This window comes from Microtus ochrogaster, chromosome 21 (genome assembly GCF_000317375.1).
Source record: "Microtus ochrogaster isolate Prairie Vole_2 chromosome 21, MicOch1.0, whole genome shotgun sequence".
Lineage (NCBI taxonomy): Eukaryota > Metazoa > Chordata > Mammalia > Rodentia > Cricetidae > Microtus > Microtus ochrogaster.
This window is the reverse complement of record NC_022022.1, coordinates 12066256-12093794: the sequence shown is the minus strand read 5'-3', so window position 1 is coordinate 12093794 and position 27539 is coordinate 12066256. Positions and strand designations below refer to the sequence as shown.

General features: G+C 37.7%; 1 protein-coding gene across 1 annotated transcript; it reads left to right on the top strand.

Moving 5' to 3' along the window:
- Nucleotides 1–238: 238 nt before the first annotated feature.
- On the top strand, nucleotides 239–27539 carry Cd53 (CD53 molecule). Its single transcript, XM_005357166.2, has 8 exons — nucleotides 239–340; nucleotides 12629–12707; nucleotides 15917–16105; nucleotides 19983–20057; nucleotides 20583–20678; nucleotides 24349–24429; nucleotides 25493–25576; nucleotides 26606–27539. The coding sequence occupies exons 2-8, from the start codon at nucleotides 12645–12647 to the stop codon at nucleotides 26675–26677; spliced, it is 660 nt and encodes a 219-aa protein (XP_005357223.1). The 5' UTR covers nucleotides 239–340; nucleotides 12629–12644; the 3' UTR covers nucleotides 26678–27539.

The following is a 27539-nucleotide window of genomic DNA, read 5'->3' as shown; positions in this document are numbered from 1 at the left end:
GAACTATCACCCAAATCACTGTAGAGTTCCCCAGGATTTAAATTGGTGTACTAGGTCTTTGGTTCCCAGAAACTCTCTTAGAGTTGTCTGTGGGTGGGAGCCTCTGAAAACCCACTGGGGCACAGTTGACTAGCTGAGCCCAAGAGAGAACATCCAGTCTCACTTCCTCCCCCTCCTCGCTTGGGTTTCCTGTCCTCACGGCACGACCATATTTTTTTCTCTCTTCACTTCTCCTTTTACACAAATAGACCACGACTTCTGTGTTACCAGCCGGTGTTGGCCACCTTAAAGATAATCAACAAATTCTACCTGAAGTGCTGAGGGACACTGCCTACAAAAGGTAAGACTTACAGCTTTTAACATCTCCGAACAAGCTCATGTGGGGGCACATCACTTTAAGAGTCCCCATTCATCTCTCTAGTAACTTTAAAATATCTGATTTCACAGATAGTTAGATCAGCAGTTCCTTCAGGCAACCAGGCTAGAAATACTTGGATTGACTTTGTTATCTGATATCTCTTTGGGCCTGAGCATCTTTGAGCCTACCTATCTGTAGCACTGAATTGCTTACTTTGTATGGTGGTTTCTGATGGTTGAAATTTTCTTTGTGAGGCGAGAAATGGGGGAGATCTTCTCTGTTGCTGGTGCTTTAGAAAACTTGAGTTTTGACTTTAAAGTGGGGAGAGAGGTAATAGCTGGAGTGATTTAGAACAGTAGCCACGAGATGTATTGTCTTCATCTGAAAACATTTTATAAGGGAAGTTAGTGCTCTGACCATTGTGTTTTGATATAAAATAGGATTTAAAGGAACCTGGAACACAGTAGGGTGCCTTGTAACTGTGCTTAATGCTTTTATTCCAAGATAAAACTGGGGATGCTTAGTTTGGGGGCTTTCAAAGAGCAATGCAAACATTGTAATCTAAGGGCTTCTTTCTCCATATTCACTAATCCTTGATATATGACGCATGCACATGAACAACTTCGTATGAAGTGCTCAGCTGAGAGCAAACACAGCACCCGATACAGCAGTAGTTTCCAGCTGCTAATTTACTAACTAACTAACTACCCACACTAATTCTAGGCTGCAGGTATTCAGCAGAGTAATAGTCAAGCTTTGGTCCTGATTTTCTGAGACTAACGTGCTCGTCCCTTGTCAATACAAAATGTCTCTGTCAGGTCCTTCTTAGTCCAGGAACTGTGAGAGCTCTTTTGATTATGATCTAAAGGAGAGAGAAGAAAGTCCCCTGTGACCTCATTTACTCACCTAAAAATCAGGGGAGAAAATGGGGAGAAAGCGACAGCTTACCATGGTTTCCCTCAGAGGCTACTAAACCTTATAATTAGAAAAAACAACCAGTTTTTAGTGAACTGTGTTAACAATCAGGGGTTAGGCATCTCTTGTAGTCTGACATTGCTTTAGCAGGCACTACGGATAAGGAGGACAAATGAGGAAGAAGGGAGAATTTGTCCAAAAATACTTTTGCCCTTAAGGGACTCTTCAGTCAATCATATATATTAGAGGACCAAGCCAAAGAATGGTATCTGTTGGGCAGCAACGTTTTGGTTTCTCAATCTTAAAACGGAATCTTCACTGTTTCGAAACTTGTTGATTAGGAGCAGATGCTGAACTGAAATGTGGTTTCCTGTGTGGGTCAGTTAAGATTATTTCTCTTTTAACACAACGTTCTCTTACCTGTATGCACAGGAAGTGATCCAAAGTTCAGGCCAACACAGCTACCTTACTATCACTCAAAGCTTTGTTTGTTAATGTGAGACAGAGCTGGAAAGGAAAAACCCTGTTGTTTTCTTAGCTTCGTATGCCCTCTGGTTAGCCTCTAACTGGCTGGAAGCCCTCAAACTACAGCTTTCCTTCCGCAACCCCTACCACCCTACAATGCTCCAATGGCCAGGCATTGTGTTCAGGTTCTGAACACACAAAGATAACTGATGTGATTGTCAATCACAAAGAGACTACCATGGGGGGGCAGACATAGGGGTACAGAGAACACAATACAATGTGCTCTTTTCTATAAAGTAGAGAGAATGAACACACATTGCAGGTGTTTGAGAGTCTGCCAAAGACTCCTTGAGAGAAGACACTGTTATAAATTTATTATCCAGACCGGGTCTAGGAACATTACAGCTACAGAACACTGAATATGCACTCAGAGAAGCATTACTCCCCCACTCCTTGCCACAGGCATGATAGAAATGAAATTAAGCAAGAGAAAATAGTCACATGATCACAGGAAGCACCACAAGCCCTTTCTCCTACTTGGCAATTCAAAGTAGATGGCAAATTTACTGAACGGACATGTCCTGGGTCTATTTCAGGGCAGAGCTATGCTTGACATCTAGACCCAACAATTTCAATAGATTTCTACGGATTTGAATTGGGACAGAGGCAGATTTCTTCCTCTTTAACCTTATTGTTTCCCTCGATCAGAAGGAAAAGTAGAGGTTAATTTTGGGTGTGTGTGAAGTTGTAGTCATTCTTTTTTCTGAAGTTTCCTTCCAACAATTAGTGTGTTGATTTAGTTATAGTGGCTTGTGTTCATCTTGGCTTCTTCATATATTGGCTTGTGTTCATAGTCAGCCTATCATACTTCCTTATACCTCAACAAGCATCCACTGTGTAGGTCGCTCTGTGCACTAGGCACCTGTCCTTGGGATGTTATCAGGGAGAGCTACCACTTAGGTGTAGATGTTGAAGCACAAAGAATGTGTAGAAACCAGACACCTGTCTAGATCTGGTCTCTAAGGTTGCAGATGCTGGATAAGAGGATGGTTGGGTATTTGGATTGTGAAGACTGTCTGGACAAAGGTTTTCAGAAAGAGAAAATATATACTTGCAAAGCCAGTAAGTAGGAGCTCACAATATAAGCCATGAGTTATTATGTTGGGGTTTAGAGGCAAATCTTCCCTACTGATTATCCATTTTCACCAAGTAGAAAAGAAATATGTTTTACTGCAAAATTCGTCATGGTTTTAAGATAATAAAGAGGATATGACGTCTACTGGCTGGACTGTGTGAGAGCTCTGGGTAACTGGTCTTAGCTTAAGTAATAGCCTTATTATAGAGATCTCTAGCCCCGTTAGTGGCTAGTGTCATCCTGCTGAGCTCCCTGGTGGGAGGAGACAACTCCCCATGATCATCTGAATCTATCCTTCCTCACTTCATTTTTTTTATCCTCCTTATTTGTCTTTTCATGAACTTTTTCTTATAAAAGGCAAACTTTTAAAGAAGTATTTCCAGGAAACAAAGCAAGGGAAACAGTTATTAAAGCCTTTCCGGCCCCTAAGGCATTTCACTCCGGGGGCTCACACAGCACTCACTGAACCTCTCTGGCTCGGAACCATTCAGGAAATTCTATCATATTGAATCCTTAGAACAACTCTGAAGGCAATATTAAATCCTCCTTTAAAGATGAGGAAACTTGAAGTTTGACAGCTTAAGGAAGTTGTCCAAGGCTCTAATTGTAAGCGGCAGTGCTGGAACTTAAACTAAGCTTGTTTCTAAAGTTGTGTTTATCAAACAATGATCTTTACGCTTTGAGCTCAGTGAGTCATCTTCACCACGTTACACTGCTCCCACCTGGTTCGTCAAGCCCGGAAGCAGCTGCAGGTCAGTGATAACTTGACTTCCCTTGATCCTACATGTAGAGCAGCAAGTCCACCAAAGCTCTGTGCTTTGCTGAAGCTGCCATGAGGCTGCCATGCAGGCCCAAGTGCTAATATATCTGTGGAGCATAATAGCAACAGACATGCTCTTCCATCAAGGGTCTGCCTGCCTTGAGTTGACGCAAGCTGACCTGCCTATAAATAGACCTGACCAGACTAAATAGACCCCAATGTAATGACACAGTATTAGGAATGAGGAATTTTCAGTATAGGAAAATTGTGTAGTTTTGTAAGTATACTTTTCTCATACAGACCCACATTATTGTTAATTTACAAGTTTATTAAGAGGTGCACATAAAAGCCATTCACTTTTGATTTTAAATTATTTCTATTACCTTCTGAGATTATAATTACATCAAATCCCTTCTATTTCCTCCCCATAAGTCCTCCTGTATACCCCTCATAGTTCTTTTTCAAATTCACAGACTCTTTTGTCATTAATCATTGTCACACACACATTGATACGTACATAATTACACCTGGTCAGTCTATATATTATTACTTACATGTATGCTTTTGTGACTGACCATTTGGTATTAGGTATTGATGTGCTCTTCCCTGGAGAAGATTTTTTTTCTTCTATTCTCAGCATCCTTCAGTTGCCTGTAGTTCTTTGTCTAGGTTTGAGGCATTGTGGGCTTTCCCTCAGTCCACATTAGAGTGCCTATTGTTGTCCTTGTTTTATTTGTGTTTAGGCAGTCATCATATGGATGAGACTTTATGTGTGTATCTTATAACATTCCTGAGAGATAAAAAAAATAACCCTCTCTGATCTTCTTGCTCTTACAGTCTTTCTGCCACCTTCTCTGCAATGATCCCAGAGCCTTAAGTATGGGCGTTGTTGCATAGATGTATTCATTGGTACTGGGCTTTGGTTTTGGGGGGTTGTGGTTTTCTTAATGGCTTTTGTCTGTTGAAAACAGAAGTTGAACTGATGTGGAATGAGGACTACACTTCTCTGTGGGCATAAAGATAATCATTTAGAATGCAGTCAGTGATTACGCTGGCTTAGTAAAGTGGCTGTTGTAGGTTATCCCCCAGGAGCTACAACTTCACTAGCCCTGGGTAGTTGGCTAGGTTTCTTGTATTTCCTTCTTGTTCAGTGAGTCTTAAGGACAATTAGACACCTGTTTGTTACCCTTAAGTAATGCCATTACTGCATCCTGTGGGTTACTGTGCCATGCTGGTTCTTGTGGTCCATAGGCATCATGTCTGTGTAGTAGTGTTGGTTGGTGCATGGCACTTAAATTGTTATTTAGTTTCAAAAGTTCTGACCATGGAATTTTTGCATTCCTTACTGCCTTGTTTTTGGCTTTTTTGAGAATCACTTGGGTTTTTTTATTTGTTTTGTTTGTTTCTTTGTTTGTCAAGCTGTCCTGGAACTGGTAGATTAGGCTGGTCTTGAATTCACAGAGATCCTCCTGCCTCTGTCTCCTATGTGCTGGGATTAAAGGTGTGTGCCACCACAGCCTGATGAGAGTAACTTGTTAATATCTTATAAATTGTTTATGTAGAAAAAAAGCAGAGCTACTCGCTGTAGCTACACATTGGCCTCTGCAAGTGAATTTTATAAAGACAGAGCTCAAAAACCGTTAGAGTTTTTTTTTTTGAAGTTTCTGTCTAACCACAACCACCTCTAAACTTGATCTTACTTAAGGCAAGAGTAGATGGTGCTGAATTACAGATCGAGAGAGAGAGAGGAGAGAGAGAGAGAGAGAGAGAGAGAGAGAGAGAGAGAGAGAGAGAGAGATCAAACTAGGAACCTACAAGATAGTTCACAAGCCCAAGCTCTTTGCTTGGAGTAATTAAATGGTGTTTAGTCTGGTTCCCGCACTGGGTCCTGGGATGTGGCCTCAGAGCATTGTGGTTTCGTCTTGAAGGTTTCCTGGAAATTGACGTCAGGCGCTTTCCTCATAAAAAAGAAACCCATGAAAACACTGTGAGTCATGGGGTGGAAGTGACAGCTCTAACTGTTAGGTCAGTGTCAGTTCCGCGGAATGGTACGAGAGTGGGAGTTTTAGAAACTGGCCAGTCATGCTGTAGAGAGGATAGGAGGAATTTGCCTGGGCTTATAAGAAAATAGGGCCATTTTGCAAAGGAATCCTTCAATTTGACAAGAATCCAAGTAAGCAGAGAATCAGAAAGGGAAGAAACGGATACTCTTTTGCTTTCTGTAAAGGTAAGAGTCAATGGTGACACCACAGGCTTGAGGGTATCTTGGTCATTGATGGAAAATGGGTGTATATATATATTTGAAAAAGTTGTGATAGGACTCAAGGATGCTGGGACATATGTGACTCTAGGAGGCAGATGACTTGATAACCCCCTGATAGTTGATAAAGAACTTATTTTCCTTTGTTTAAAGCATCATTTGTTAACAACAACAACAAAAATCTCAAGGCTACTGACTCTATAGTATCTTGTTTATTCTACTATATTAGAATATGGAGTTATTAAATGAGGTAAAACTATTTGTTTAACAATCTTACGAATTTGGGGGTCATTATCTGATGTGCTAGGTGCCAGTAATTCAAAGGTGAATGGGTGTGCCTACTTTCAAAGTTTACCTCCTAATGAAGGAAGAGATGCTTGTAATAAAGATTTTGATATAATGAAAGAGATTCAGAGATAGTGCAGGCACTCCTTTTAGGAGTGAGGACTAGGTATAAAAAATTAGACATCATAGAAGATCTCATGGAAAAATGATATAACTGAGTGGACAAACGGTTAGTAACTGATCGGAATAAATGTTGAGGACAGAAAGGAACATATTTTAGCAAAGAACATGAGTAAAAGAGAGGAAAGAGGTTTTAGATTTCCATGCAATCTCTGGTCCAATTTCTGTTTCTACATTTTTCAGTTTTTAAATATCATATACCTGGAATCATGCATTTTGCACTTTTGTTACTCACCATAGTTATTCTTTTACATTTTAATTGGTTCTTTGAAAGTTTCATACATCATTTTTATTATATTCTCTACCTCTCTCACCTCTTCACTGATTTACCCACTTTCCTACCCTTTTTCATACTTTCATAGAAATATTCAAGACCAGCTTGTGGTTTCAAAATATTCTTGGATATGAGGTCTCCCATCGGAGAGTGGTTGACTTAGCAGGGCCTATACTCTTAGAGTAAAATGTTACTCACAGCCCCTAATAATTGTCAATATTGCCCCTGCTTGGGGGTAGAATAGTGTGCTCTCTATGTTGAGATTTGGTCTGCATTAGGCTTGCGTAGGGCTTGTGCATCCTGTCAAAAGCAATGTGGGTTCAAATGTGCAGTGGCCCTGCTGTGTCTCGGAGATAATATTTCCTTGTAGTCATCCACCACTTCAGGCTCTTACTTCGCTATACCTCCTCTTCTGAGACGATCCATGAGCCATGGCAGGGAGGTGGTTCTGTCTTTAGGGCTGAACATTCATCAATTTCGTATTCTTTGTACCTTGGCAAGTTGTGGGTCACTGTGTTAATTATTGTCTACTTAAAACAGAAATTTCTCAGATTCAGTTTGACTGAATTTTTGGTCATAATTAGGAGTCGGTTTAATACTATGTGTTTTTATTAAAATAATAGTAGATTCCTTCCTACTGTTTCTGAACTTCTTAACTTCTAACTTCTTAGCCTGGTGATGGTGGATGGATCCTGTTTTAACATTCGTTCTTTTAGTTTGTGCCATTTTATTGGGGAATTGAGGCTATTGATACTGAGTGATATCAATGACCATGATTTTTGATTCCTGTTATTTTGCTGTTTGTAGTGCTGGTGGAGGGGTGTGTGTGTGCACATGCGCATGAGTGTGCTTCCTTTCTTTTGATTTTGCTGTGCTTTCATGTTTTATGCTGTGTTTTCATTGATGTAGTGAACCTCCTTAGGCTTAAGTTTTCCTTCTAGCACCTTCTGTAAGGCTAGATTTGTAGATAAATGTTTAAATTTTACTTTATCATGGAACATATTATTTTCTCCATCTGTGTTAATTCAAAGCTTTGCTGAGAATAGTAATCTAGGTTGGCATCTGTAGTCTCTTAGAGTCTAAACACGTTTGTTTAGCCACTCTCGACTTTTAGAGTCTCCATTGAGAAGTCAAGTGTAATCCTATTAGGTCTGCCTTTATATGTTATATGATTTTTTCCCTTGCAGCTTTTAATATTCTTTCTTTGTTCTGTATGTTTAGTGTTTTGATAGTATGTGGCAAGGAGACTTTCTTTTCTGGTTCAATCTATTTGGTGTTCTATATGCTTTTTGTATCTTTATAGGCATCTCCTTTAGGTTAAAAATTTTTTTCTTCTATAATTTTGTTGAAAATATTTTCTGAGCCTTTGAGTTGGGTTTCTCCTCCTTCCTCTATACCTATTATTCTTGAGTTTGGTCTTTTCTTAGTGTTCCAGATTTCTTGGGTGTTTGGTGTCAAGTGTCTTTTTAGATTTAGTATTTTATTTGACAGGTGAATCCATTTTTATTGTATCTTCAGTGCCTGAGATTCTCTCTTCCCTCTGTTGTATTCTGTTGATGAAGCTTGTCTCTGTAGTTCCTGTTCAAATTCCATTTTTTTTTGTTTCCAGAATTCCCTCAGTTTGAGTTTTCTTTATTGATTCTGTTTCCAATTTGAGGTCTTTAACAGTTTTATTTATTTCCATCTACTGTTTGTCTGTATTTTCCTGGATTTCTTTTTTTATTAACAACTCTTCGATTTATTCAAAGCAATTCATTTTCAAAACTTAAGTTACAGCAGTCAGAAAAAAAAGCCAGAACACACAATCAGTTTGCCTGTCCTTGTGTTTGACACTGTGGTGGCTTGATTCAAAATAAAGTTGCACAAAAGCAGTAATTTCAGTCTCTAAGGACTTAATGTACGGTGTACACAGGCAGTCCAGAGTATTAAAACCAAACTCAGAACTACAGAACGAGGAGCCACCCTTGCTCATTTGCATGAAAACACCACCCACAAAGCTAAATTAGTCTTAATAGTTATTTGTTTTTAAACCCATGAACTCTAATTCTGAATGCACAATAGATGATTGATTTTAAAAAGTCAATATATAGATTTCCTTTCTCTAAGGGATTTCTTTATCTTTTCCTTAAGGAACTTTATCATATTCATAAAAGCTGTTTTGCAGTCTTTCTTTTTCTTGTGTTTAAGTTATGTTGAAATATTTAAGTCTGCTGTGTTTGCATAGCTGGGCTCTAGTAGAGGCATTGATTGTATTTTTATTCTGGCATCTAGGCATCTGAGTTGGGAATGAGTATAGGTTTAGGTGCTGATTTCTGGGTTTGTCTTTGTTGGGTAGATACTTTGTTCCTTGGCTTCTGTTTCCTCTCTGGTTATGTATTGCCTGTTCTCCTGGCCTGTTTAGCTGGTGCATTTATAGTGAATACCTACTGGTGTTTGTGGCTGTAATACTGGGATGAGTTGAGGAAAAGAAGGTTGAGGGAGAAAGTCTTTTTGATCTGTTGGTAATAGGTTCAGAGAAGAAAGGAAGATCATATCAGGCTTCCAGTTACAGAGCTGGTGATGAGCTGAGGGATTGGATCTCAGGAGCAGTAGGAGAGGTGTGGATCTGCCTTCAGACTACTTGTTGCCCCAGAAGGAGCAACCCTTTGATCAGTAGGGGATAACTTGAATTGGGGTTTGAGACAAAGCAACAAGAGGGAAGAGGAAGGTTAGAAGGGAAAGGAAGGTTTACCTATTGTAAATAGGGCAGCAATGAATAGTCAACTCATTGGCATATGCCCCCAAACCTGCTACCCCACTCCAAAAATACTTGTAATTTTTTTTGTAACAAGCTTTAATCATGTGCCCTGGGTTGGCCTGGAACACGTGTCAATCCTCCCACCTCTGTCCTTGAGGGTTAAGTTTGCAAGCAAGTGTTGGGATTATAGCATGTGCCAACTTTGTCCCTCATCCAATCCCTTCCTCCTGTATTTACATTCCTTCTCCCTCCCCTACTGAACCCTCAATTTATAATTATTTATTTAAAATATTATTTCTATGTATTCTCTGGAAGTTTTGTGGATGTATATAATGTATTTTGGCCATACCCACTTCCACTGTCTCTCCCTAACCATCCCCAAACACTCCAAAACATTTTTCTCCCAACTTTGTGTCCTTATGTTTTTTTTTTATAAATCTGAGTTTAATCAATGCTGCTCATGGGTTCACTTGTGTGGGGCGTCTACTAGATCATTGGCAACTGGCCATACTTCCAAAAAACTCTAACTTTCTATTTCCCAGCATTCAGAAAGTGCCAGCAACTCCTAAACTTTGTAAGCTGTCCTAAATTCATGCTGCAATTTTATGTAGGGCACCAATGCATGTAGGGTACCAACGCATGTAACCACAGTAGCTGTGAGTTAATGATACTCCACATCCAATACAAGAATTTTCAGTTTTTTTTCCTTTCCAGACTCAATGTTATTGCTATTACAAACTTCTTTTTTTATATATATTTTAACCTCATATAACACTGTTTTTCACAGTCCAGTGTTTATTAAAGATATTTAAATAATGTGAAGTTTATTTTTCATTATTGTGACAAAAATCCTTAGGAAATCAACTTAAAAGAGGAAAAATTGTCTTTTAATCACAGTTTCAAAGGATGCAATGTGTGATCACTGGTGCCATTAGTTTGGGTGTGTTCTGAGGTTCAAACACTGTGGTGAGAGCACAGAGCAGAGCAAAAGTGTTCTTGTCATATGGTTGAGAAAGAAAGAGGGACGTGAAGAAAGAAGAGAGACAGGGATAGATAGAAGGAGAGATATAGAAAGACTCACCCTGTAATGGCATGCCCCAGTAGCCTAAATCTTTCAAACAGGCTGCAGTTCCTAAAGAATTTATCACCTTTTGATCACACGAGAATTTATCACCTTTTTAAATAGCATTATCAACTGGGGCCAAGTCTTCATTTAACACATGATTCTTTAGGGGTCATGATTCTTTAGGGGTCATTTAAGATTCAAATCACAACTAGCAAGAATACATGGTCTACTTATCTGTGCAGTAACGTTGGTCTTGCCTATGATCTAACAATTCGCCTAGAGGATTTCCCTAATTGCTTCTTGTAGTGTGGATCTGATGAGAAGAAATTCCCTTAGCTTTTGTACATGTTATAGTTATATCTTTTTAATATCATGAACAAATCTCATATGTATATTATATTCTTTGCTTTTTCTTAGTTTTTCCAATTTTTTTTTTACTGATTATAAAATCCTGATGTGATTTTTCTGCGGTGTATTTTAGTATTTTAAATGCATTACTTTAGTCTTTCTTGGACTGACTGTTTTTTTATAAATCTTATCTTCATATTAACTATTTTGTGCCAAACGTATCTTGTTTCCTTTGGCTATTTTAATATTTTGTTTATAACACTGATTGTGTACTTTATTTAAATTTTACTACAGAGTATAAATTTCTTATTTTTGGATTTCATTGATCTTCTTTGTCATGTGAATAAATTATTTTAATCTTCTTCAGAATTTATTAAAGATATTAATTCTTCGAGTATTTTTCTCTCTTTACTTGGGTACTTCCATTACATACAAATTATGATATTCAGTATTACTTTATTTAGAGGTGCTCTATCATTTAAATTTTTATTATATGTCCTTGTATGATTGTTTTACTACCTTAAAGTTCACTAATTTTTCCTTATATAATATCTACTAATAATATGTCCCAGTGTATTTTTATCTCAAGCATTTCAGCTTTAGCTTTAGTAGGCTAATTTGCATATATATAGCAAGTATTATATTATGTAGCCTAGGATGACCTCAAATTTGTAATCCTCCTGTCTAAGGCTCCCCAGCACTGGGATTACAGGCATTTGCTATCATATTCATGTCTTGAAATGAGAGATAACCCTGGTTTACCTAGATGGGCATTGTCTAGACATAATTTTCTCTCTGTCCCTTCCCTCCCCTCTTTCCTTCCCTCCCCTCTTTCCTTCCCTCCCCTCTTTCTCTATCCCTTCCACTTTCTCACTGTCCATCCCATTTGTCTCCCTCTTTACCCTCTGTGTGTGTACCTCCCTAAGGACATACATAGTGACAGATTGGATACCATATGTACTTCTCTAGTGTCTACACACACATATATGCATATACCTACCATGTAATACATCATATATATCTACACAGTGGTATCCTTGCTGAAACAAATGATAGCCTCACTTAAAAGACTGGGCTCATATTGTGGACCCTTTTAACATCTCATTATGCATTTGTGTGTTTTATTTTTGCTATAAGATCAGTATCTATTGGAAGGTGTCTAATACTTAGCCATGGCCATATCTAGAACAGAAATATCTTAGATAGTTGTGCATAAGAGGACAAATAAGGCATATGTATATCACCTTCTATTTTCATCTGGAGAGGTTTATAGACCATTCAATAACAACTGACGAAAAAAGAGGCCATGAATTTGAAGGAGATCGGGAGGGATATATGAGATATTTGGAGGAAAGAAGGGGAGGGAAAAATGTTGAAATTAAAACATGGTCACAAAAATAAATAAACAGCAACAGCAAATTTAGTTAGTAATGAATCTAAAGAGAGTTAAGGAACTGACTGACCAAGTCCCTGGCTTTCTTTTTCTTGAGCAGTCAGACATTAGTCACTAATATCACACAGGACCAAAAGCATTGGCTTAGTCTGTGCCACTAAGACTCACTTTGTTGTTAGAATAGCTCTATCATTGGGTCATGGGGCATACTGCAACATCAAACATTGCTTACTGAATTGGAGTAACATTCAGTGTTCAAGATGATGCTTGTTCAACATGGGTTTCAATTTTTAAAGTTGAAAGCAGAGATTTAGGGAAATTTTCCAAAGGAGAAATAAATAACTCAAATACAAGTTAGTGGTGACAATCCTTTGACTCTAAACACCTACATTTTGGTGTTTACCATGCCAAATCCTCTAAAATATTACTTTCTTATTCTTTCTGTTTTTTAGGTCATACTCTCCCAGAATGGGCATGAGCAGCCTGAAATTGCTGAAATATGTCCTGTTTATCTTTAACTTGCTCTTTTGGGTAAGTGTCTCCTTTGAATATGTCTGAAATAAAACTCCCCCATCCCAGTTAACCTGTCCTTTCTTTTCAGCTAAAGAATGTAGTATAGAATGTGAACTGTGCACACCTTGAGACTGTCTGGAACATGTCATGTATATATAAAGAAACAATAATTTCCTTCCCTCCTGCCATTTTGTCACTATAAGCCTACAAAACTGAAAGGTGCCAGGTGGTGGTGGCGCACACCTATAATCCCAGCACTCGGGAGGCAGAGGCAGGTGGATCTCTGTGATTTCGAGGCCAGCATGGTTTACAAGAGTTAGCTCCAGAAGAGGCACCAAAGTTACAGAGAAACCCTATCTCAAAAAACAAAACAAAACAAAACAACAACAACAAAACAACTGAAAGGTATCAGTGCAGTCAATAATGGAGCTGCCAACTCTCTCTGGGGGCTTTAGGATAATATTGAAAATAGCTGGCATTTATAAATGAGAAATGGACTACAATTTCGGTGTTAAATTCTACACTCTCCTACTTCCTGACCACATGGAAGAATATTGACAGAGAAATAATATGGAAGTTCTGGTTTTTAGAAAGAACCTCAGAGATGAATTCTGCAGTATCTAGGCTAATTTTTATTCTCACCAACAGTGTAAAAAGATTCCTTTTTTCTGTCATCCTGGTCAGCATTTGTTGTTGATAATTATCTTTGATAGTTATTCGACAGAATGAAATGGGATCTCTATATAGCTTTGATAGTTGAAGATATTGAATATTTTTCCATATTCTTCTTTTTTTTTTGGTTTTTCGAGACAGGGTTTCTCTGTGGCTTTGGAGCCTGTCCTGGAACTAGCTCTGTAGACCAGGATGGTCTTGAACTCACAGAGATCCACCTGCCTCTGCCTCCTGAGTGCTAGGATTAAAGGCGTGCGCCACCATTGCCTGGTCATTTTTCCATATTCTTATTCGCCATTTATACTTCATTTTTTTAAAACTGCTTATTTCCATTGTTCATTTGTCACTTCTACATTTTTTAGTTCTCTTTTTTTCAAGTTTTGGAATTACAGATAATCTAGCAATTTTACTACTCATTTTGTCTCCGAAAGAAAAAAAAAATCACCTATTACAAAGATATTTGAACCCCATGCTTTTCACAGGATCTTTCACAACAGCTAAATTGTTGATGCAGATTAGACATCCATCAGCAGAGAATAAAGAGTAGGTAGTATATGTATATAGTAGAGTTTTTCTTAGACATAAAGGAGGATGGAATTAGGAAGAAAAATAGATGAAAATTGAGGTTATTCTGAGTGAAGTAAGTCAGCACCATATAGACAAGGATTGCATCTTCTCCTTCATGTATGGAAGTCAAGAAAAATAAAGAAAGACATTTAACTAAAAGGGGACTATTAGGAGTGAGGAGAGGGAAAATGGAAAAGAAAAATCACTTAAAGATTAATAGAGTGGTGAATATGATCAAAGTACACTATATACTTGATGCACAGACAGAAAAATGAAATATTTTGTATAATTAATTTGAATTAATAAAACTGTTAAGTTTCAGACACATATGTCCACGTTAGTAATTTAACATGAAAAAAAGAGATATTTAAGGAGGTTTTACTGTACTGAATTCAGCAGCTGCATTTCATCTGTAAGATTAATCTGTACTCATGTATTTATGAGACTATTCTTATAAATGTGGTTACTCTAGTAGTCTGCCTATCAAGGTAACTTTCCTCAAACAGAGTATCTTCTTTACGTTGTCATACTCTCCAAAGAAAAGGCCATGGATGGACAAATGAGCAGACAAGAGATAGATCAACTGAAGAATATATATGTATATATATATACATATATATTCTTTATTCTAGATATAAGTGCACACATATATGTACTTATATATAGAATAATATATATGTGTACTTATATGTAGTAAAAGTATTAGGTCCCTCATAGGTCTGGTATTATCTTGGCATCTGAATATGTGTTGTAAAAAATGCAAGTGTTACTTCATATGCAGAAGCTGTTATTTCTTTTCTATATGATAGTGGGAAACTGAATAAAGAGGCAAGTCTCAAGTGAGCCCAACCCCCCTCCCCTCAGATGATTCTGATCTCAAGGATATGAGAATATAAGTTAGGAGATACTTAAGAACCCCAGTAGCACATACACTGAGAGAAACAATAAATGGGACCTCCTGAAAGTGACTGAGAAGCTTCTGCAAAGCAAAGGACATGGTCAACAAATCAAAATGGCAGCCTACTGAATGGGAAAAGATCTTTACCAACTCCACATCAGACAGAGGGTTGATCTCCAAAATATACAAAGAACTCAAGAAATTGGTCATCAAAAGAACAAATAGTCCAATAAAAAATGGAGTACAGACCTTAACAGAGAACTCTCAACAGAGGAATCTAAAATGGCTGAAAGACACTTAAGGAAATACTCAACATCTTTAGCCATCAGAGAAATTCAAATCAAAACAATGCTGAGATTCCATCTTATACCTGTAAGCATGGTCAAGATCAAAAGCACTGATGACAGCTTATGCTGGAAAGGACGTAGGATAAATGGAACACTTCTGCATTGCTGGTGGGAGTGCAAACTGGTACAGCTGCTTTGAATTTCAGTATGGTGATTTTTCAGAAAATTAGGTATACACCCAGCAATACCACTTTTTGGTATTTTGGGTATAATACGATAAGGACATGTGCTCAACTATGTTCATAGCAACATTATTTGTCACAGAACCTGGAAACAACCTCGATAAAAGAATGGATAAAGAAGATGTGGTACATTTATACAATGGAGTACTACACAGCAGAAAAAAATAATGACATCTTGAAATTGGTGGGTAAATGGATGGATATAGAAAACACCATGTCGAGTGAGGTAACCCAGACCCAGAAAGACAAATATCATATGTACTCTTTTATAAGTGACTTTTAGATATAAAGCAAAGAAAAACCAGCCTACAGTTCACAATCCCAGAGAACCTAGACAGCAAAGAGGACCTTAAGAGAGACATACATTGATCTAATCTGCATGGGAAGTAGAAAAACACAAGATCTCCTGAGTAAATAGGGAGTGTGGGGATCATGAGAGACGGTAGAAGGGGAGGGGGAGGAGAGGAGGGGTGTGGAGAAAAACATATAACTCAATAGAAACAATTAAAAAAAACAAAGAATTACATTCACCTTAGAATGCTATGGAATTTTTCCTTTCAGGTCTGTGGCTGCTGCATTTTGGGTTTTGGTATCTACCTCCTGGTCCACAACACCTATGGAGTGCTCTTCCGTAACCTTCCCTTCCTGACACTGGGCAATGTACTCGTCATTGTGGGCTCCATTATCATGGTGGTTGCCTTCTTGGGCTGCATGGGCTCAATCAAGGAAAACAAGTGCCTGCTTATGTCGGTGAGTCCTGTGATATTCTGAGTTGGGATAGATGATGGCTCAAGTCCAGGATGATATGTTTCATGGTAGATTACTTTTGGATGATATATATAATTAAAGAACTGAGAGGGATAAGAAAGTAGTGGTGGTGCATGCCTTTAGTTCCAGCACTCAGGAGGCAGAAGCAGAGGGATCTCTGAGTTTGAGGCCAGCCTAGTCTACAGATCAAGTTCCAGGATAGTCAGGGCTACACAAAGAAGCCTTGTTTTGGAAAAAGAAGAGCAGAGAGGTAATAAGCACAGAATTTTTGCTTACTTACTGCTTTTCTTCATTCTTTTACAACTTAGATGACAGCTTAGAGAATAATGTACCCACAATGAGTTGAGCCCATAACAGTCAATATAAAAGCAACCCTGGAAGACATCTCCACTGGCCAGACTGACCTAGATAATTCCTCAATTAAAGTTCCTTTCCCTCTTGATTCTAGGTTGAGCCAAGTTTACAGTAAAAACCATCCGACACAGACCATCGCTTGTCAATTTCATATATACACACATCACCTTGAATCATAACTTTCTTGCCCCATATGTGTCATGTTAATATCAGGATATGAAATATAGTCCAATTCCAGAAATCTCCTAAAGCCTTTCAAAATTTCCAAGACTTCAAGATCCAAGATCTTTGAAATCTGAGCACCTGTAAAATAAGAAGTTACACATACAAAGCGTTGTTATTCTGAAAGAGAAGAAACAGGGCATTAAAAGTAACAATTCCAAAACAAAACAACATAACAAAACTAGCAGGTTTTATTTAGTTATATACCAATAATTAATCAAGAAAGGATATGTGTTTGAAAACACAAAGAAAAGTATTTGGGAGAGTTTGGAGGTAGGAAATTAAAGGGGGGAAATGATATAATTATATTATAATTTTGAAAAGCAAAAGGAATAATAACAAAAGCAGTTTATAGACCAAATCTTCTAACTCCGATGTCTAGCAGATGGATCTTGTATTCTGGACTCCAAACAACGTAGGTAGCCCTCCCCACCAGTTATATTGCCTATAGTACACACATATTTTGTCTTGGGAGTAGACCAGTTCCACTCTAGAGGTGTAGGTTTCCTGTGTGGATATCCTATGGCTAGAGCATTTTCAGTGTCCTGAGGTCTCCATTGTAACTGAAGCAATACATTCACTAGTGTCCTCTCTGCAGAAGATCCAAACTTGTCACAAAGTTCCAATACTCAGTTGCTATCTGTGACCACCCTATGCCTTCAGTACCACATGGACGGCTGTTACATTTCAGATTCTGCTGCAAGCTCAAGATGTCCCTTTGGGCCAAAGCTGTATCAGTTTCTACATGATGACTCCGAGGAGACAATCTCAATTGTCCCAATGAAACACAAGAATCTCACCTCAGTGGTACTCTCTTTGGCAAGTGTAACTGCTTTTTTAGTCCCGAGATGAACAATACAATTATATTACTGGGCAAAATATGACACTAAAAGTCCCTATTGTATCATCCCAGGGAAGAACAGGAGGACTTACTTCAATGGTGGCAATCTCTGATAAATCATAGCTTTCTTCAGCTCCAGCATAACCATCACACATAGGTTCTTAGCCAAAATGTCACATGAATATTCCCTAGCCCAGTTATTGACTTAGTCTATGATCTGGATCTCCACCATTAGTGTTACTCTAGTAATCCTCTTTTCAACACCCCGCAAGAAGAGCCCATTAAGCTCTACCCATGTCACTCAATTAGATTTTCCAAATCAATATTCAACACCTTTATTCTTCAAAAAAGTCACACCATCAGGTTCATTACAGCAACAGATCCACTTCCTTAGTACCAGGTTATGATTTTATTTCCTTTCTGTTGATGTGATAAAAGAGAAATTTAGAAGTAAAAGGTATTTGTTTGATCTTATAAATGCAGGAAATATTTCAATTGTTAAAAAAATTACATCTACAGTCAAGAGTGTAAACAGAGACTATGTTTTCTTTTCCCATCTGCCCAGACCCAAATATCACATATAAACTATATTAATTACAACATTGTTTGGTCAATGGTGTATTCCTAGCTAGCCCTTCCTGTTAAATAACCCATTTCTATTAATCTGTGTATTGCCATGAGGCTGTGGCTTACTGGTTAGATTCTGGCATCTTTTTCCTTCTGCGGCTACACCATGTTTCCTTTGACTCCATCTATTCTCTTTATCTCTGTTCAGATTTCCCTCCTGGCTTGGCTCTGCTAAGCCATTGGCCAAAACAGCTTCATTCATTAACCAACAAAGCAACACATATACAAAAGGACATCCCACATCACAAGAGAAAATAGAGAACAGTGTATGAACAATTGATTGCTTGCTGTGTATTCTTTGGTAACTTTCTTTACACTTACACAGTTCAGGGTCTAGCCCATGAAATAATTCTACCAACAGTCAGGGTTGGTCTTCCCATTTTAATTAACAGTCATAATAGTCCCTCACAGACATTCCCACAGATCAACCTAACCTATACAATTTCTCAATTTATTGAGTAATTTCCAGTTGATTGTAGGTTGTCAATTTGATAATTAAAGTTAACCACCGTAGCATCTCTTATCAGCCAAGATATTATACACCAATATTAGTTGTTTCTGACTGGGATCCCAAGGCTATGTAGAATAAGATATTACTGTTATCTCTGGTAACCATGTTACACTGTCAATAATGGCCCTTTTCACTGTCATGTCTTTTCACAGCATAATATATTTCCTTGATGTCTGATTGAAATTAGTTCTTATCTTTCTGCCTAAATCTTTATGTGAGAATATACTTCAGATTTTAACACGTAGTAATTAACTGATGAAAAATAATGAGTAGGTTCTTCTGAACATAGTGACCCTCCCCAACAATATAGAATTCTTCCTTAACCTATGCACAAAGTAGCCTTCATAGTAGGAGTTACACAATTTAGGTAAGGAGCTTGAATACAAGAAATAGAAGAGAGATTTGTAGCAGTTTCCTGTCAAATAATCAGCCTGAGGAGTATTGTCAAGCTTAGATTTTACCTACTGGCATTGGAGCAGAAAAGATACAATTTTTCTAGTGTACTAAGGAAAGAGGTTGATATGTTTGCATCCCAGTTATCCTTTAAATCATGTGTTCAATCTTCTCTTGCAGATCAACACTTAAACTAGAGCCAAGATCAACAACAATAACAATAATTATGATGATGATAATAATAATTATTATTATCAAACAGTTCTTAGTCAGACAGAAAATGATAGTTAACATCAGAGACAGGACAAAACAAATGATTTAAGCAGTCAAAATAGTTGTTTAAGTTTTTCAAAAGGTGAAGAATAGTTGTAATTGTCCAAGCTTTTTCATAAATGTCATGTAGGGATCACAATTCTAAATTTGGAGACAAAAATTTGACTTAGAATTATGATTAGACTCCTTCTTTCTCTCTGTTCAGATTCCCTCTCAGCCTTCATCATCATCCACCTTTTCTCTTGAGCTAGACTTGATCTGATATATGGGACCAGGACCCAAACTCATGCTTTAACGTCCTGGCTTTTTGTGCAACTGTTTCACTAGGCTGATGCTAAAACATTGACTCAACAATGTTAGAATAAAGTTAGAGGGTAACTAATCTGCCCTCTAGAGTCCAACTGTAGGAAAAGAACACATATTGTTCATAAAACAAGAGAGAGTTTATAAAGCCCTGGGGAGGCAGGAGCAGTTCCCATGCATGATTGTGTGTGTGTGTGTGTGTGTGTGTGTGTGTGTGTGTGTGTGCGCGCGCACGCGCATATGCCCACATGTGTAGACCTGTTTTCTCCCATGTCAGAGAGAGGTAGATCAGAAGTGGGGATTAATGTTCTGATCATGTCTCTGCTTTGTCACAGTTCTTTGTTCTGCTGCTGATTATTCTCCTTGCTGAGGTGGCCTTAGCCATCCTGCTCTTTGTGTATGAGCAAAAGGTAAGTTATGCAGAACATGGCTTGCTCTCTTATTACTAAGATGGGGAATACATGGTGGAGAAGTTAGTAAAAACCAAATTAGTAGTAAATCATACAAATGAAGTAGGAGGATGAGAGTTAATTGCAGTTGAGGTGAGAAAAAAATGTCATGAAGATTGTATTTGAATGATGCCTTGAAAAATAACGAGAGAAAATGAAGCAAGCTTGTCTTCTTGTCTTCCTCCTGTCTACTTCTCTCCATGGAGTTGGTAGGCTTCTCAGTAAGGTTTGACCTTGGCTTTGTTTGTATCATCCTTCCTTTGTAACTATAGTTATGGAAGGATAAAAGTCCATCCATTATGTATATCTTCCTTCAGAACCATATAACCTTCAGCTTGTTTTAACATATAGCCTCCCTCATCTCACTTCCCTAGTTCTGGCTCCTTGGGCAGGGGTATATATTATTTGGTCCACTAGAAATCTCTTATTTCTTAAATACATCTTGTTTTTACTATGTCTTCTCTGACGAAATATGATTTATCACAGCTGAGCAACTTAGTGGCTGAGGGCCTGAATGACAGCATTCAACATTATCACACGGACAACAGCACCATGGCAGCCTGGGACTTCATCCAGTCACATGTAAGTACATAAAGAATCCTGCTCAGATGAGTTAAGCTGAATTCCAAGGTTTGGTTCCCAGAAACCAGCATCTCTTTCCTAATGTTTCAGACTCAAAGATCATCAGTTCTAAAGTCCAAAGTATTGTCTGTGCTCTCGTAGGCAGAGAACTATAGGGATTAATCCAACTGGTTCAAATTTTTCTGCATTCTATTTCATTCTTTATCTATTCACGTAAGATCATCGCTTTATCCCTAACAGGATGAAAAGAAGACCCGAATAAATCATATTGGATTAGTTTATTTATTTTTATTCCCCAGTCACCAAAATTATTACCTTTTATTACCTAGCCCTCTAGTGTCACGTTCCTCATGCTTCTCCTTACCCACAAACATACAACAACTTTCCATTCTTTCCTTAGAATGCCGAGGGACAAACATGTGCTAGCGAGCCTTGTACGGGCGTGATATACGTCCCAAGAGTACCATCATCACCCATGATGGATTAATATGGAACAGACGGTAGTAACATAGGAAATTACAACATAAAATAAAGGGGAGGACTTGGAAAAATTGCAACCTCTATCTTTCAAACGCTTCATTTGTTTCATTTCAGATTCGAAGTCTTTTAATCTTCAGACACATAACAAAGTAAAAACAAAACAGGAAGAGTAAATCTCTTGATACATGTCACCAGCTTCATATCAACATTGTCACTGCCACCTCATTCAATCACCAAACATTTTGCTAGAAAATTCTAAAGAAAATGAAATACTGAACCTGATATCATCTCACCCAATATTACTAAAGGGTCTGGCTCAGTGGTTAAAAGCACTTATTGCTTTGCTAGAAAATCTGGGTTTTGTTAGAGCACCAATCCAGTGACTCATAACCTCCTGGAACTCCATCCAACTCCAAAGGCTCTGAAGCCCTTTCCTGCTTCTACATGTTTTTGCATGGGCATAGTGAACATACACATAAATAAATTAATAAATGAATCCTCAAATATAGTATATATATTTATATGCAAACTACAGTCTTCATTCTAATTATTCTAATATTCTCAAAAAAATTCAACTAATTTGAACAAATCAAGTAACAAGAAGGTCCAAATGTTGCATTTAAACGAAATGTCTCAAAATTTCTTTTACTCTATAATAGTGTTCTTTATATGTGTATGTGAACAAAAATTAGGTTATTTGTCCTAGAGATTTTACCATTTTCTGTATTTGACTGGTTTATTCTCACAGGTATTTTGATGGCAGGAAATCTGCTTCCCAGAAGGACTGTGAATTTAGAGTCTTGATGAAGCCTCACTCGCTCCTTCATTTTCTCTTCTTTTAAAATAACGTTTTTTTTTATTAATTGAGAATTTCATACAATATATTCTGATCATATCTACCCCTCAACTCTTCCCAGATCTGCTCCCACTTCTCTACTCACTCAAGTCTGTATCCTCATTTTATTTATAAACCCACTGAGTTCAGTTAGTGATACCTATATACTTTTGAGTGAGGTCATCCCATCGGAGTGAAGTTCACCTACCAGATAATATACCTTATATCCTTAAAAACTGCTTATCCTTTCAGAAGTAATCAGTTGCCAATAACTCTTCAACTAGGGATGGAACTTCCTGGCCATTCTACCCTTTATGTTTGTTCTATTTTTGTGAATACTGTCACAATTACTGTGAGTGCCTATGTGAAACTGCCTGTTGTGCCCAGGAAATGCTGTTCCCTTATAGTGGATTAGTCTCCACTGCCTCTAGCTCTTACAACTTTCTGCTCATTCATTCTTTCACACAGATCCCTCAATCCTGGGAGGAGATGGTGTAATATAGATGTCAGCTTAGGCCTGAGTACCCCATTTTCTACACATCGACCAACTGTGGATTTCTGTGATAATTACTAAATCTACTAAAGAAAGGAACTTCCCTGATGATGGCTAAGTGATGCACTCATCTATGGGTATAGTAATAAGTCATTAGAAACTGATTTGATATTTTGTCCATTTTAGCAAAACCATTCTAGTAGGTTCTCACCAAGGGCCTATAGACTATCCAGTCACAGATTATTGGCCCTCAAAATGGTGTCAAGTATGTGTCCCATCTTATGTAAGAGGCCTTAAATCCAAGCAGAAAGTTATTGGTTACTCCCGTGGCATCTGGGTCCCAATAGTGCTAGTAGTAGTGTCTTGCTAGGCTGATCATTATTACAACTCTCAGGATCACAAGTCTGTAAGATTTATGACCACGTTTCTCCTCTGGTAGCACATACAGAACCGCCCAACACTATGAAATCTAGCCAGTATGTATCAAACTTCCAAATCAATCCAGCTTGATCTCTTCATGTTCTGTGATGCACATATGTTGGAGTTTCATCAATAGGGTCTTATACCAAGTTCTGGAGTGTAACTGGAGATATTGGCAGTAGCTTGTAATATGTAAGGGTCTATAGAACCCCAATGGCCAGCAGCTCCAACAAAGGTTTATTTGTTAGTCTGGGGTCTAGTAGGGGCATTATTGTTCAATTATAGATAACATCACTTAAATTGTTTATATTAAATTGTGTATATATATATATATATATATGGAAACATACTGCTGCAAAAGTTTCCATATATCTTTTTTCCAGATCTCTTTAGTGTTAGTTACCCCTCCTAGTATTCTATCCCTTACCCTGCCCTCCTATCCCCCAACTCACTTAACTATTCCCATTCCATTTATCTCCTTTATATGACAGAATTCTATCTAACTCCTCTATCTTGAGAGCATCCCCATACCCTTTTACCAGTTTCCTGGTATCTATCTATACTCCAATTTAAACAAATAATCTAAACATTCAAAGTTAGCATCCACATATAAGAGAAAAAACATGAAATTTATGTTTCTGAGTCTAGGCTATTGTACTCAGGATGATTGTCTCCACCTTTGTCCATTTACTGGAAATTTTCTAAATTTAATTTTTCTTAAGATATGAATAATATTTCATTGTATAAATGTACTACATTTTCAATATCCATTCATCAATTGATGGACATTTAGAATGGCTACTGCAAATAAAATAGCAATAAAGGTGGATAAACAAGTGTCCCTTTAGTAGGATAACAGAGTCCTTTGGGTGTATGTCTAAAATAGTATAGCTGGATCATAAATTTCTTCTACATGTAAAACTACCATTCCTCTTTTCTCATCTAAGCAGGTATCTAAATATTAATCCAAGTTAATCCAGTCAAGAGACACAATGAAGAATCTTTTGTTATACCATTCTCTCTCTCTCTCTCTCTCTCTCTCTCTCTCTCTCTCTCTCTCTCTCTCTCTCTGTGTGTGTGTGTGTGTGTGTGGTAGTTTGTGTAAAACTTGTCCAGAGATTTTCAGTAATCTCAAGAATCAATGTGGTTAGCCTTAGTTCTGTGTTATAAGGCCTCCTGGGAAGAAAGTACTCATTAGATGAATATATAAGCCAAACATGCCCTTTGTATTCTGTGAAGATGTTTTCTATGAAGAAAATGATATAATAGTCTGGGAACATTTAGTTCCAAAGAGACTGCAGCAGTAGACCCATTCTGATTTTTTTCTTCTGGAGTCAGATTTGAATGACAAGCCATACCTTTTGTATAAAGTTTAGGGTTCATTGTTTGTGTTGGTTTTTGCTAATTTTCTAATCATCATGTTTGGGGGACTTGTCTTTCAGTTGCATTGCTGTGGTGTAAATAACACAAGTGATTGGACTGGTGGTCCACCATCTTCGTGCCCAACAGGTGCAGATGTTCAGGTAATTTTGTTAGCAATTTTCCTGTTACTGGCTCTTTTGTTCAAACTTAATTACATCAGAAACTGTTCCAAAGGACCTAAACCTTCCACCTAGAAACGGAATTTGGAACAACAATAACAAAAAGGAGTAAGGAAACAACACCCAGTAACTCAGTAACTATAGAAGCCTCGAAAATCCAGAAGCAAGTTAATCTATTTAAGAGACACAATGAAGAATCTTTTGTTATACTATTCCCCCCCCTCTCTCTGTTTGTGTGTGTGTGTGGTAGTTTGTGTAAAACTTGTCCAGAGATGTTTCTAGACAATTATTCAACAAAAGATAGTTCTTCTCACGTTTAAAGTATAATTTACATGATTAGGGTAGAATAGCTTGTTAAGTAACTGCTTGTCTTCTCTCTCTCCCTGGAGATGGCAGATGCATTTCCTTTGTGAGATGAGTTAAAAGCATGTGGAGGAATGAGAGTTTTGGAAAAAGAATTTTTAGAAACCACCTTTCCTGTTATTTTTGGGCTCTCTTCATCTAGAGAAAAACAGAGTCATCTTCCAGTAAACCAAATCCGTAAGACCTTGTCTTGACCACATATTACCTTTTCCTGAGTTTGGAAATCTACAGCAATATTCAGGTCCAAAATAACACAGGACAACCAGCAGTCAACAACTCTGGAATTTTATGAGGTTATGATGCTGATTCCTGAAGCAAATATTGAGATATGCCTTGATCCAAAGATCACAACACCTATAATCCCATATGTTATTTTTTAGATAAGCTCTTAGTGTCCAAAGAAAATAAGGACATGTATTTTTTTACTTACTTCTTGGGAGCTAGTTTAACTCTGTTAAGAGCTAAGTCTTCTGTGTTAAGTGCAAGTATACTGATAATATCAATAGGAAGGCCTCTGACAATGTTCTCTATGTCTGTCTTTTTAAAAATGAAAGGGAAATAAAACTGCAACATCTGATGTCAGTCTCTGTATTAAATAAATACAAACTGCCATCCCAGATAAACTTCCTGATAAAGTTGACATATTGGATGATACCATTCATGCCTATAATTTTTCCCCTAGGGTTGCTACAATAAAGCAAAACAGTGGTTTCACTCCAATTTCTTATATATTGGAATCATTACCATCTGTGTATGTGTGATACAGGTAAGAGCTTCATCCTGGGATCCCCACAAGGATTAAATGAGTTAAAACACGCAGTCTTAGAACAGTACCGGGAAAGAAAAACGAGGCAATAAATGTCATGTTATTCATGAGTTTCTCTATTCAAGGAGCAAATTATTATATTATCAACTCAACTTGAAACATACAGAAAAATGGTTATATGAATATATATCAAATTAATGTGCCCTTAGAGATACAAATGAGTCACAGTCAAATTAGGAGTGCTAAGCAGATTTCCACATAAGTTGCTCACATAGCTGGTCTGGAAAAGATTATGATAAAATAGTTACTTTGAAAAATTGACCTTTTATGTTAAGAAGGAAGTAATGATGGAAATTATAATTATTTTCCCTTTCTGCTTGTACTTGGTTTGACAAGTGAATGGGAAATTTTGTTGTTTTGTTGTGTGATATTCATAAAATTATTTTCTACCAAAGTATTGAGTATATTATACTTTATTTAAGACCTACTTAAGTGCTAAAGATTAAATGACCTTTTCTCTGCTTAGAAGCAAAAGAAATCCAAGGCTTGGACAGAGCTGACTTATTTTTCTTATACTGTTCAATAAAGACAACTGGCTATACATTACTCATCTGTGACTTTTTTTTTTTGGATTTTAGAGACAGGGTTTCTCTGTAGCTTTTTGGTTTCTGTCCTGGAACTAGCTCTTGTAGACCAGGCTGGCCTCGAACTCACAGAGATCCGCCTGCCTCTGCCTCCCAAGTGTTGGGATTAAAGGCGTGCGCCACCACCGCCAGGCTCGTCTGTGACTTTTTAAGAAGATAAAAATGTTTCCAAAGCCTTCCACATTTCCATCATACTTCAATTGCTCCAATTTTCTTCCTAATGCTGTCCTTAATCATAAAGAGAGAAATTCCTCAGAAGGGAGTGATGCCGGAGAGTGGTCACAAGGTGATAGAAATCTTGCTTTTCTGTGTTACCAATCCTAGTATCTGTGGGAGAAATGTTTTCTCTTTTGAAGACCTCACATTTTCTCAATTCTTTTCACAGGTGCTGGGGATGTCCTTTGCTCTGACACTGAACTGCCAGATTGACAAAACCAGCCAGGCCTTAGGGCTCTGACTTGCAATTGCCCTGAGCTTAAAAGACTTATCTCTCTCTGGAAAACCAAAACACCATAGCATGAGGCCCCAAACAATTACCTGCCTGCCTGGTATTTTGATTCCTCTTATCTCTCCCTTGAGTGGGTTCCTGCCTTATATACCCAAGGAAGAGAATATTGGTCATGAACTTCCCATCTCAAGCAGAAGAAAATCATTCACCACCTGATAGCAGTAACCATATCCCTTAAAGATGAGGAGACATAACTGGGTGAATTTTTTGGACACGAGAGGCCAAGAGAACTTGCAGCTCTTGTGACCTGAGATCCAGGGATGGCTGCCGGTGTGGATATAGCTCAGAATACTGACCTAACATATGTGAGCCCCTGAATTTAGCCCTGGGTACTATAAGATAGGCCCAAGTTTAAGTGTTAGACTCTTAACAATTGTCAAATCAGTCTCTAGCCTCTGAATCATGCTATTTTCACTCTGTAAGAGACATACTGAAGGGAATTTTGGAGTCAGATTTACTGGATAATTGACATACCCCATTTCCTTTTGAACATAGACTTTGAAAATAGGAATGTTACAGAGATCTCTCTTCAAAGGGAAATGTTTCTATTTCTTTGTTAAAATATCTTATTGATTTCTGTTATATCCATCCATTTAGAAATGACTAATATTCCTGTCCTATCTTCATTCAGTCTTAAAGCTTTTGAATTATATAGCCATGGAGAACAGCCTAGAAGTACTAATATCTCCACTGTGTTAGCTGGTAATCATATTCATGTTTATATTGTTATTTCTCTACAAAATAAGGTTCTGTTAAGGTACTGCTTTAACACTTAAATAAACAAAATAGTTTATGATCACTGTTAATTAAA

Excerpts from the sequence above, each read along its gene's own strand:
- Cd53 (XM_005357166.2), top strand. The coding sequence starts at position 12,645 with ATGGGCATGAGCAGCCTGAAATTGCTGAAATATGTCCTGTTTATCTTT. Across the intron at positions 12,708-15,916 it reads TCTTTAACTTGCTCTTTTGG|GTCTGTGGCTGCTGCATTTT; the intron begins GTAAGTGTCTCC and ends TTTTCCTTTCAG. Across the intron at positions 16,106-19,982 it reads ACAAGTGCCTGCTTATGTCG|TTCTTTGTTCTGCTGCTGAT; the intron begins GTGAGTCCTGTG and ends GCTTTGTCACAG.